The sequence below is a fragment of the Camelina sativa genome, chromosome 14, assembly GCF_030686135.1.
Source record: "Camelina sativa cultivar CO46 ecotype springtype chromosome 14, ASM3068613v1".
NCBI lineage: Eukaryota > Viridiplantae > Streptophyta > Magnoliopsida > Brassicales > Brassicaceae > Camelina > Camelina sativa.
The window spans coordinates 6,684,418-6,697,248 of record NC_141893.1 but is presented as its reverse complement, the minus strand read 5'-3'; the positions used below and the strand labels follow the sequence as shown (position 1 = coordinate 6,697,248).

Sequence of the window (12,831 nt, the reverse complement as noted above, 5' to 3'; positions counted from 1 at the left end):
TATCGATCTTTATCAATGTTACATATATGTTAATCTATGTTTTATTTTTGGACTTTATGGACTGACACAACAACACTTATCAAATAAGCGGCCTTCAATTTTCGTCACTGCTAACTGGAGTAAGAATTATGTTAACAAGTGAACAACAGTTCAATCACAAAAGACTAATAATCTTAAGAGTAAAAAGACAGTAATAACTAATAACTGAGAGGAAACATATAATTTGTTATAAGTATAGTCTTAAATAAATGATTCAATTTCACCCTTGTGGAAAGAAAAGATGTAATTAACGAGGAATTAAGTAACAGTATACGCTTCGTGAGGCTATTATACATATATATATATATATATCGGTTTAGAAATCTGCTCCTCATTTCGTCGATAACATTAATTAAATACCTACTTTGAAACAAGCTCGCTAAACTAGATCGCCCTCACACTCACAGCCTACCTCTACACAAGATTCATGAACTTAACTTGGTCCTAATTCATCCAAACTTTAACTATCTTCATTTAACATCTCTTTTTCTTTCATGTGCACTAATAAAAATTGTATATGGGCCTCTCTCATTTATATTTTATTAGTTTTATCAATCAATGAAGATAGTTAGAAAGGATCATCAAATACATTTTCGTTATTGTATGCCGGACCCTAACCGTATGAACCATGGTGATTGGTTTAATTAAGACGTACGTGTGTTATAATCTATTTTGTTAAAGAGTTATGCACTTTGTCACTATTTTTAAAAATAACTCTAACGATAGCTTGTTTTTTTTTTTTTTATAACAATATTATGAGTTTTTTTTTTAATAATTTTTTTTAAAGCACCCTCTTTCATAATACATTTTTTTCATCATACATTTGAAACTGGTCTTTACATAACTAAGAGTACCAGGCACAAAAACAAGTGTGTTGTCAAATTCTAAATCACTATTTTTTGTTCTCAGATTTGAGAGAGGGAATCTGCTTGTCATTTCGACAACAAACATACTTCAGATCACAATCAATTTCAAGAGTAACAAGGCACGTGAACTGGTTGATTAAGTGGTTCTAATATATAACTTCAGTAAAATCGATATATTTACATATTTTAAATGGATATAGAACCAAACTACTCCACAATATATATACCAATTTTATTGTGCTATATATATAAACATAGACATTGTTTACTTTAACAATTTTCCCGAAGTTATACTTTGCGGTGATAGTTATACTTTGGAGTCATCGGTAAAAGTTTACTAGATATAAAGTAACTAGTTGATATATATTCTAGAGTCGTTTGGTTTGACGTGATCGTAATATGTTGGGTAAAAAAGATATAATTCAATAATGTTGTCGTTTTATTAGGTTTGTCCATACTCGTTTGAACTTTTTTTTTGGTTTTTCTTTCAATGTACTAATTTGAATATATAATAGATGCAGAAACAAAAACAGATTAAATTAGATCTCTGTGTGGTGTTAATTAATGTCGGGATCCATGTAAGGTTAAGGATAAAAGATATAGGGCAGGCTCATGGCAATGAAAACATGGTATCCAATGAGGTTGAAAGCAAACCGCATCTAACTTTTCTTTCTTTTTCAATTTTATTAAACATAATGATTATTACAAATCTGGATCACTGGTTATGTTATCAAGCTTAAAATTAAGAGACGACACTGTTAAAATTAGGTCCGACATATGATTCCAAAACTCTAGGTGGCGTTTGTACATTTAGTTATAAGAAACAAAATGCCCTAATATAAGTCCAGATAGGGTTTATATAATTACACGTGGATGATTATCATCCATGTCAAAAACGTATTACATCCCTTAAAGCCAAGAGATAAGTATCCCATTCTGGCTGTCACCATATATATAATATTGTCTTTCCCTTGTATATATAACTCCAAACACATATTCGTAGTATTAACTTATCCATTACAATTTCAAATAATACCAGATAATATATTTGTATTTATATTACTTATCAACAGTCGTCTTTTCATAAAATATAAAAACGTACAAGAAAATTAAATCACTGATGAAACATATACGTAATTAACTAAATTTAATATCTTGTTAATAATTTAGTGTTTTCGAGACCTATGATTTCTAAAAGTAATATATTACATAAGAGAAATTAAATATTAATGTTTTTACTGCATCTAGCTGTATAACAAAAATACACTACACACACATATATGCTCGTTGGTCATTGCATACGTATACACACATAAACAGAAATACGTATAGATGTGTGTTCTGGTGTGGGGTTAGAACTGCAGGGAGACAAGGTACGGGATATCAATCTCTAACTCTATGATGAAAAATCATAATTATTCTGTTTTGTGACATTTTGGAAAGCGATGTAGAGAGCATTATGTGAGGAGCACGTGCATGGATGATGATGCATGTGCATGTCCATGTGTCATGTGTATTAGTTACATATTACTTGTTTCCATAAATAAATTTGGCTTGTTCTTTTCAATTAACGTAATCAGCAACACCTAAAAATGAAAACAATATAGTACCATTATACCAAGCTTCACGATTATCAAAATTCAAAACTAAACACCAACAAACCCGCGCGAGCTAGTGAATTAGTTAAGTTTTGTTCCGACATTGTCGTCGTGTGAGATCAATATTTACCATCAGACCAAAATCATTATATAACAACAAAAGTTTAGTTATCATTCTTCATCATTAAAAATTTTGTTGACACACATATATAACAATTTATCACCAGGAAATTCCGTATCTTATTAAATTTGAATTATTTCTATTAAATCAGTAATTATAGGGATAACAACAACCATTAGTGCGTTTATGTTTTTCCATTTTTTTTTTTGAACATTATGCGTTAATCTTAAGGACTAGTGTTGGAGATAAAACAAAGGACCCTTGAGGTGTAAATTTTTGTCGTGTTGTAGATATTTTACTATTGGAATATAGCGTAGTGAGAGCCAAGTCGGATAGAAGAAGACAAAAAAAAAGTATAAAAATTATTAAAAGAGAAGAAAATAAAATAAAATGTCAATAAGACGAAAATGACCAAATTTAAATAAATTTAAAAGAAAATGAATGGGGTAGTGTTTCCTTTTGTTGAGATGCCAGCGGAAAAAGAGATTCATCTCCACGCTTTTTATTGGTTCCCAATATTTGATTCAACGTTTGATCCATTTCAAGTAAAGTAATTATTATTTCTTCTAAAAGTAAAAAAAAATTGTAACTATTTTCCTTTATCACAAATTCGTCCACATAATCAACTGGTCCGTCGAAACTTTTTTATGTATGAGTCCTTTTGATTTATGAGGTACGTGCACTAATATATTACTATGTTCAAAATAAATAAATAAAGATCACACTATTAATCTACTATATTGGTTTCGTGCATCTTCTTTATATATATAAAGAAGATTTGAATGTTAAATTTGTCTTTAAATTGGATCAGCGGATAAGGAATAAGTTTGTAATTTAGATAGAAGCCAAAAACAGTAGAGGCTTAAATAGGCAGCGAAAAGGCAAGTGATGTTTGAAAGTTTTGGTCACTACACTTGTAAATTGTATTTACTACTACTGTTCCGGAAAAGGACATTGAATGCAAAAAGAAAGCTGATAACGTTTTCCTCCACTACACACAATTGGAATATTTTAAACCCATACCACCGTTTATTCATCTAACATTAATCTTTATGTGTTTGAATTTGTACAAAACGATACAAAATACTAATTTGGATTTATCTTTTGTTTATAGTAAGATACAAAACAAATACACGTGTGTTATACCTCAATGTTTGAATGGTTTTTCTTCATAATTTTCTTTTTGGAAAATAAACGAGAAAACCAACAAAACATTCAAAAAATTTAGGAAAATTGTGTATTATTTCAAAAACATTTTTTACGATTAATTCAGTAAATTCATATAATTAATTCGTCTAAAACCAGAAAAATATGTAACTGCGATATTAAAATAATTTAATCTTTAGTTGAAATTTAACAATGTAAAATGAGTCTATCTTACTATCTAGGTGAACCAGTTTACTTCATCATCGAATTTGGTTTTAGTGAAAAAGATAGATATTGATAAAGCTTATCTCATTCGAATCGAATGTCAATCTATCATATTAGATTCGAGGCAAATTTTTGGTGTGCAAAACTTATGAGTGAGGCCACTCAAGACTTGACAACTATAGGTTGATTTCACGAAGGTTATCAGTTTGTGCTATTGCATAATGTGTCTAATGTTTTTGTTTGTATTTTTGTTTTTTTCTCTGTTATGCAATGGTTGATCCTCAATTCATTTTGTTTTTTTTTGTTGAATGATTTATTGTCTTCCAAAGTGTTATTTAAACAAAAAAAAAACGTTCGAATAAAGATATATTTATAAAGTTTTACTCCGAATCATTACATGTGAAAATCTTTCCATTTTTCTTGGTAGAAAAATCAAAGAAGATAAGCTATTTTGTTCTTTGCTGCAGTAAGCTATATATTGTTTGTACAGGACAACATTGGCCCTTTCTATTTTTGTTCCTTCTTTTGTCACAAACAAAAACACTCCTCTTTATGTCTCCCCCTTTCACAATTATGATTTCAATCAATCAACACTTACTTGACCACAATCGCTAGACGTACAAAAAGTAATTTGTGGTGGCAAAAAAATACATTTTACTGTATATATATATATATATATATATAATTTGACTGCTGTGTAAATTTTAATATTCGATTCGAAAGATAATAAGATTTTTATTATGACAATAATTGAAGAAAAAAAATCACGAAGCGTGTTATCAAGAAATATGTTGGATATAACTTAATTCCAATGACCGAGGAAATAACAAAATCAACATAAACAAAAATAAGTGATAAGACTACAAAACATTTGTCTCTTTCTTTCTTTTGCATATTTTGTCCGGCCGTATACACATTAATCGCTTTCTTAAAACTATAGATTATTTGAATGAACACTGTTTTAACTTCTACACACATATGAATACAAACTCTCCTGATACAATCTATCACAATACCTAAACATTGATTTGAATTCTAAATGGTTTGACAACTCATCATGTACATGTATCTTATCTTGCATAAATCAAATAATAAATTATATAATTTTTTCTTACAAAAGAAGGAAATGGCGGGACCTCCATAATTTTCTAGAGGTTTGGTTTGTTCGCATCGTATTAATCCAATAAACAAGTCGAGAAACCAATAAGAATGGACCAAAACAAGAGCTTTAACATATGCTTTTGCCTCCTCTCTTGATCTCGACTCCACCACTATAAATAATCTCTCAAACTCTTCCAATCTCTACCATCACCAAACAGCACATTATATTTTTTCATAAAGAAAAAAATACACAAACATCTTCCAAATTAATAAATTTTTAAGAAAATCAAAAAAACAAGAGCAAAGATGCCTGCAATGCTAGCAGATGTGTTTAGAGGCCATCCCATTCACCTCCCACACTCTCACCAACCTGACTTCACATCCCTCCGTGAGCTCCCGGATTCTTACTCGTGGACCCCTAAAGACGATATCCTCTTCGCTGCTGCTCCTTCCCCTCCGACCGCGGTTGAAACCATCCCTCTTATCGACCTTGACCATCCTGACGCGGCCAACCAAATCGGTCATGCATGTAGAACTTGGGGTGCCTTCCAGATCGCAAACCACGGCGTGCCTTTGAGTCTTCTGCAAGACGTTGAGTTTCTCACAGGTAGCCTCTTTGGGCTACCCGTCCAACGCAAGCTAAAGGCGGCTCGGTCGGAGACAGGTGTCTCCGGCTATGGCGTGGCTCGTATCGCATCTTTCTTTAATAAGCAAATGTGGTCCGAAGGTTTCACCATCACTGGTTCTCCTCTCAACGATTTCCGTAAACTTTGGCCCCAACATCACCTCAACTACTGGTATGTATTCATACACTCAAATCCAATACATTTGTACACATAATTACATATTGCTACTTAAGGAACATATAACCAAATAGAAGTCATGGTTTCGAGTCTTATATATATGCAAAAGTTTTAATAGAAGGAAAAAAATAAAACATATAAAAACGTAGACGAATTTTATTATCATTTAAGGTAAAACATCCGGAAACGTTGGACGCCCTATAGGTAGTAACAAGGGGCATAGATAACAGAAGCAACCGAAATTTTTTGCCATGTCCTCGGAGTTTAGTGGGATTTTAAGAGTTAAGAGCATATATGAAAAAAAATCTCTAGTGCTAGTGGACCCACCTCAAGATTTGGAGATATATTTCTTTTAGTTTTATCGGAGAAAACAAAAAAATTTCCAACTTGTTTTTTTTTTTTTTTTCCTAAGGTCGTACAAATATATTAAAAATCTTAAGTATATATGCAAATTGAGGAGTACCTTTTATTTTTTAAAGTTTTGATTATTGTCAACTCTCTCATCTGTTGTACTAATTAGATGACTACAACAATTCGTTTTTAATTAACAGCGACATCGTTGAAGAGTACGAGGAGCGAATGAAAAAGTTGGCTTCTAAACTGATGTGGTTAGCACTTAATTCACTTGGGGTCAGCGAGGAAGACGTTGAATGGGCCAGTCTCAATTCAGCAGATTTAAGCTGGGCCCAAGCAGCTCTCCAGCTAAATCACTACCCGGTTTGTCCTGAACCTGACCGAGCTATGGGTCTAGCCGCGCATACCGACTCCACCCTCCTAACCATTCTGTACCAGAACAATACCGCCGGTCTACAAGTGTTTCGCGATGATCTTGGTTGGATCACCGTGCCACCGGTACCTGGCTCGCTCGTGGTCAACGTCGGTGACCTCTTCCACATCTTATCCAACGGATTGTTTAAAAGCGTGCTGCACCGCGCTCGGGTTAACCAAACCAGAGCCCGGTTATCTGTAGCTTTCCTTTGGGGTCCCCAGTCTGATATCAAGATATCACCTGTATCGAAGCTGGTTAGCCCTCTTGAATCGCCTCTATACCGATCCGTCACATGGAGAGAGTATCTTCAAACAAAAGCAACTCACTTCAATAAAGCTCTTTCAATGATAGGAAATCACAGAGAGGAATGACCCATGAGATTAATACCTAATAGTTTTGTGCTCGGCTTAGTTATTTTGATTAATAAAATTGCTGTAAATGATTTTAGTAGTATCATTGTCTGTCCTCAATCGTATCTGTGTATTGCATTACATCAAAAATTGCAATTCTCAAGAAGAAGAAAAAAACATCTAGCACTTTCTCGAATCGTCCCATGACATGTTGCCACTAATGAGAATCTCATTAAAATACAACTATAATTCTGCAATTATGCATTGAGGGTCCCAAAGAAATTCTATGATTGTAACACTAAAAAAATCTATTTTACAACATTAAGGACAAACTACACGGTGTTATTTTCAGAGTCCCAGCACGATTCATCTTGTTTTGTTGCTATTTGTCAGATTGTCTGAAAATAAAATAACAAAGCACATCTAAAGACAAGCCTATGTCTACTCTACAAAAAGAAAACGAAAATGACGAAAACAATAGTACTACATTATATTATCTTATCTTAATTTTACAATCAATATCTTCTCTCTCGATGTGTGCCAGAAGAAGACATAGGCCCATGTTTATGCAATTTTCTTTCTAATTGATATATTGATTAGACAAGAATTAACTATTTCGTATAATGGAGACTTGAAGTGGAGTTGAGGATTTCTGTTTTAAATTCCAAAACAAAATTAAACCAACTGCAAAAGAACACAAGAAAAAGGATCGAGGTTGATAACTATTATTAGTTAAGGCCCATGCTAATGTAAACAAGGCCCGTTAATAGAGTCAACCAAGGACAAATATATAGTAGTATCTTATTACGGAACCGAACAAAAAGAGAAAAAAAAAAAACATTTGACTATTTGAGTTTTGTTCCAGGAACCAAAAAGAAGAAAGAGGTCTTAAAACACATTCAAATGCAGACATCTTACAGCTAATAAGATAACGAAAGTGATAGGTTTTGGTGGAGAATGATCAGGTTTGTGGTATGCCACAATAGGCCTTGGTCATGGTACGGTGAGCCTCCAATGTCTCATAGTACTCAAGAAGTCCATCATGGCGAAATGGTTTGTACGCTAAAGGATGGTCCTTGTCCACCATCTCCTCTGGTGTCGATATTATTCCTTCTTGGAACGAAAAGAACCCTAATGAGTACCTCGTTTCCACGCTCTCCATCTCAACCTTGTGGTAACACGCCTTGATTCTGTCGTTGCTCCACGCCTGATGTTTTCATATACGCACATAATTTAATTAACAGCATATATGACGATTGAAGTACTGATTAACATTTACTATTCAGCTTACCATGATGGCATCGCCTGCTATAACAGCAAACCGGGTAGGTGAAGGGATAAAAGGATACCAAACATCCTCTTTCTCGGATTTCAACATGAGTCCGGTGATGTGGTTCTGATGGAGAATGGAAATGAAGGTCTTGTCCGTATGAGATATGAACTTCCTGTTGGGTTCTCCATTAGGAAGTCTCCTGTATTTTAACAATCTAAGAAGGTAGCGTGTTCCTTCTATGTGTTTATCTACATACTTCTCCAAGTTAAAGCTCTCGAAGAGCATCCTTATCACAAGTTGCTCGAGGTCCGCTTGCATTTTCGCATATGCATGAACGATTTCACTATAACATATTACATATATCGTTAATAACATAGATAGCTAGTAAGGAGAAAATTTGATTGTGTTAAGTACTTAAGTTACTTGATAAATATATATATATAATACCAGAAACGGTCGTTGTCATGATGATCAGGCCACATAAGACGAGAGAATCGGCGGCACTGTTGAACATCGTTGACTTGGTCAACACCGAGGCCTTCATGAACGAGCTGAGCATCTGACATCATGGTGATGTAGCCGTGCCCGGCCTTGTGGTTGTCTTTCTTTATCTTGATGTCGGGAGGAAGATCAAGTAGTTCCTTAGCGGCCCCCAGAATCGACTGGTGAAGTTCTACTGGAAAGTTGTTGTATTCCGCCACAAACCATCCATGATGTTCCATGGCTTCACGGACGCGGTCTCTCGTTGAGTTCCAGAGCTCTGTGTCCGGTTTCAGGTTCTTGTCAGAAAGGTTGATGATCGGCAGCTCTGGAGTTTCATTCCCACTCATTTTCACTATAAAGCATCATATATAGTTAGTTAATCAGAAAAAGAAAACCATACAACACAATACTCTATATATTCCTCATAATATATGATCCAGGAAAATAAACTATATTACTCACGTACACTTAGAATATTTTTTAGTTTACTTACTCTCATATGACAAAAAGTAGAGAGACGATGATGTTGTTTATATACTCACATCTGAAAGATGCTCATGTAAAAGACCAGTTTGTATAAAGATGCTTTGCCTTGTCGTCCTTGTACGAATCAATTTTAAAATCCTCATGTCGCTGTACATTACCACACATAGAAATACAATCATATGAAATAGAAAATAAATAAATCGTAGTGTATTTATTATTGGGGCAAATTTGAGCCTAAAGGCGTGTAGACACAAATTAAAAGCCCATAATCGTGAACCGAATGGTCGAAACCGGGTTTGACATTTCCTAATTTCTCAACAGTAAAGAAGAAAAAAAACCTTTTGACTTTCCAAAGCCGCCGACGTTGACCACCTGCTCTCGCTATCTCAATCTCACACTTAATTACAGATGAGAAAGCTCCGACGGTGGCCTTATTATGTTTGTTCCCTTTTCCCCAAATATTCACATTGCTCCTCCCACCGGAGAAAAATCTATACTATACAGAATGCGGTGGTGGTGGTGGCGGCGGCAAGGGTCAGCTCCTCTCCTTCTTCTCCTAATAATCATCACTCATCTCGACCGTTCCTCTTCTGCAATTGATTTCCTCTACAATTCATTCAGCTCCGCAACCAACAGAACCAACGTGATCCTCATCAAAGATTCCCGAATAGACTCAAGCGTGATCATCCTCATCAACGACTCCGATCCTTTCTCTTTCGGACGCGCTTTTTACCCGCGAAAGCTCTCAATCATACCCGACCCAACTCGTAACCCGACCCGGCTCTCGTCTTTCTCAACTTCCTTTATCTTCTCCATCCTCCCTGACATATCCACAAGCCCTGGCTTTGGCCTCTGCTTCGTCCTCTCCAACTCCACCTCTCCTCCAAACGCTATCTCCAGCCAATACTTCGGTCTCTTCACCAACACCACCGTCCGATTCAACGCTCCTCTCCTCGCCGTCGAGTTCGACACCGGTCGGAACTCTGAAGTCAACGATATCGACGATAACCACATCGGAATCGACCTCAACAACATCGAATCCACCGCTTCCGTAACCGCTGGGTACTACGATTCTGTTAACGGGAGCTTTGTTCCCTTCAATATGCGTAACGGAAACAACGTTCGAGCTTGGATCGATTTCGATGGTCCTAACTTCGAGATCAACGTCTCCGTCGCTCCCGTCGGCGTGATTCGACCTCGCCGGCCGACGCTTAGTTTTCGTGATCCGGTTATCGCTAATTATGTCTCGGCGGATATGTATGTCGGCTTCTCCGCTTCGAAAACGAATTGGGTTGAAGCTCGGAGGATTCTAGCTTGGAGCTTGAGTGATACTGGAGCTCTTCGGGACATCAACACAACGGAGTTACCTGTTTTCTTGCTGAGATCTTCGTCGTCTTCTCTTTCCACCGGAGCAATCGCCGGGATCGTTATCGGTTGTGTTGTCTTCGTAGGTCTAATCGGATTTGGGGCTTTTCTGATTTGGAAGAAGCTAATAAAAGAGGAGGAAGAAGAAGAGATTGAGGAGTGGGAGTTGGAGTTTTGGCCTCACCGTTTCAGCTACGAAGAGCTCGCCGCCGCTACTGAGGTTTTCTCCTACGATCGTCTTCTTGGATCTGGTGGATTTGGTAAAGTTTACAGAGGGGTTTTGCCGAACAACAGCAGTGAGATCGCTGTTAAATGCGTGAACCACGATTCGAAGCAAGGTTTGAGAGAGTTCATGGCGGAGATCTCGAGTATGGGAAGGCTACAGCATAAGAATCTGGTTCAGATGAGAGGATGGTGTCGCCGTAAAAACGAGCTGATGCTCGTCTACGATTACATGCCAAACGGAAGTCTTAACCAGTGGATCTTTGATAATCCGAAAGAGCCAATGCCGTGGTTGAGAAGGCGTCAGGTGATTAACGATGTTGCGGAAGGGCTTAACTATCTTCACCATGGATGGGATCAAGTGGTGATTCACAGAGATATTAAATCAAGTAACATACTTTTGGATTCTGAGATGCGTGGGAGGTTAGGGGACTTTGGTTTAGCCAAGTTGTATGAGCACGGTGGGGCTCCAAACACCACTCGCGTGGTGGGTACGTTAGGGTATTTGGCGCCGGAGCTTGCGTCTGCGTCTGCGCCTACGGAGGGGAGTGATGTGTATAGCTTCGGTGTGGTGGTGTTGGAGGTTGTTTGTGGGAGGAGGCCGATAGAGTACGCGGAGGAAGAAGATATGGTGCTTGTGGATTGGGTTAGGGATTTGTACGGTGGAGGAAGATTGGTTGAGGCGGCGGATGAGAGGGTGAGGAGTGAGTGTGAGTCGATGGAGGAAGTTGAATTGTTGCTCAAGTTAGGTTTGGCTTGTTGTCACCCTGATCCAGCCAAGCGGCCGAATATGAGAGAGATCGTTTCACTCTTGCTAGGCTCGCCACAGGAGGATTTGTTGACTGGACTTACGCCGGCCGCCACCGTAGAAGACTCTGAGGCTGCACACGCCTGAGTTGATTTTTGCTTGCTTTCTTTTTGTTTTGTCTTGTCTTTGTCTTGAGGAATAGGAAAGTTGAAACTGATACATTGGCAAAAGCCTATTCAGATGCAAGGACATTACCGGAGCAAGACATAGAAGTAATTAGGAGACATATTTTGGTTCAATTGTTTTGTTTTTCTTTTTAATGTTTTTTTTCCCTATACGAATGTAAGTAAATCTGATTAGTGGAGTGTTTAAATTATCTACAGTTCAGACACTAACTATGGCAAAATGATTAAAAAAATAAAAGTGGTTTTCTATACGAGTGAGCCCACAATTACAAGCAGACTCTTCTTCAGTCTCCATGTGTGCAGAAAGATACATCTCTTGCTATAAATCTGCCTTGTTGGTCTGTAATCTTTCTCCCTAAATGGAGTGTTTGAAACTCTTTAATTTACATATCTATAAAGCTTTGAGTTTGACTCCTTAAAAAAAAAAAAAAAACTGAACCAATGAAATTTGTAACACCTATAAATTAGACAGGAACAGCACGCCCGACCAATAAATATGACTCGCAAGATAACTAAATCACCCAGTTTTATGTAATGAATTGGCCTACCAATAAACGGTCGCCCTATTAATGAGGATACAAGTAAGACGTTCTGGATGGTTGACAAGAAAGAAGAAGAAGAGACGTTATCGTCTTCTCGATAAAACTGGAAGAATATGGAAAATTGGCAGCTTCCAAGAAAGTGGTTGTGTCATCAGGGGTTGAGGAAATTAAACCAAGACGATCTTTCAATTCAGGTCCAATTAGAATCTTCGACTCACGCTATTAAAGAAAGAACAAAATAAATAAAATAAAAAAGTGGTCAAAACTGTATACAGTATCTTTTCTTTTTTTAACACACGTTTACCATTACAAAAAAATATCTCTTCATATATACATGACTTTTTGAGAAATCAATTTATATATTATTTACACAACCTAATTATATGGTATTAAAACTCAACACAAACATTATCTCTTAAAATGCAGGTTTAATTTTAAGAAATCAAAAGAAGATACTAAAATACTAGTATTATTTTGTTATTTTCAAAGATGAAAAGTCCAAAGGGGAT

At 36.3% G+C, this 12,831-nt stretch overlaps 3 protein-coding genes across 7 annotated transcripts; 2 read left to right on the top strand and 1 right to left on the bottom strand.

The window, feature by feature from the left end:
• Positions 1-5,200: 5,200 nt before the first annotated feature.
• Positions 5,201-7,214, top strand: LOC104740245 (gibberellin 3-beta-dioxygenase 1-like). Its single transcript, XM_010460796.3, has 2 exons — positions 5,201-5,893; positions 6,451-7,214. The coding sequence occupies exons 1-2, from the start codon at positions 5,403-5,405 to the stop codon at positions 7,037-7,039; spliced, it is 1,080 nt and encodes a 359-aa protein (XP_010459098.1). The 5' UTR covers positions 5,201-5,402; the 3' UTR covers positions 7,040-7,214.
• A 508-nt stretch (positions 7,215-7,722) lies between these two features.
• Positions 7,723-11,931, bottom strand: LOC104740244 (putative 2-oxoglutarate-dependent dioxygenase AOP1). Of its 5 annotated transcripts, none has more exons than XM_087485499.1 (5): positions 9,599-11,931; positions 9,317-9,407; positions 8,739-9,126; positions 8,310-8,634; positions 7,723-8,225 (listed from the first exon to the last, which is right to left on the bottom strand). In XM_087485499.1, exons 3-5 carry the CDS (start codon positions 9,119-9,121, stop codon positions 7,980-7,982), a joined length of 954 nt encoding a protein of 317 aa, XP_087341625.1. In that variant the 5' UTR covers positions 9,122-9,126; positions 9,317-9,407; positions 9,599-11,931; the 3' UTR covers positions 7,723-7,979. The 5 variants fall into 5 exon arrangements, with proteins under 5 accessions (XP_087341625.1, XP_019091972.1, XP_019091973.1 ...); XM_019236427.2 differs by having other exon boundaries at positions 9,268-9,407; positions 9,599-9,739; XM_019236428.2 differs by lacking the exon at positions 9,599-11,931 and having other exon boundaries at positions 9,317-9,441.
• LOC104740243 (L-type lectin-domain containing receptor kinase S.1) lies at positions 9,697-11,971 on the top strand. Its single transcript, XM_010460791.3, has one exon. The coding sequence runs from the start codon at positions 9,697-9,699 to the stop codon at positions 11,740-11,742; it is 2,046 nt and encodes a 681-aa protein (XP_010459093.2). The 3' UTR covers positions 11,743-11,971.
• The last annotated feature ends 860 nt before the right edge of the window (positions 11,972-12,831 follow it).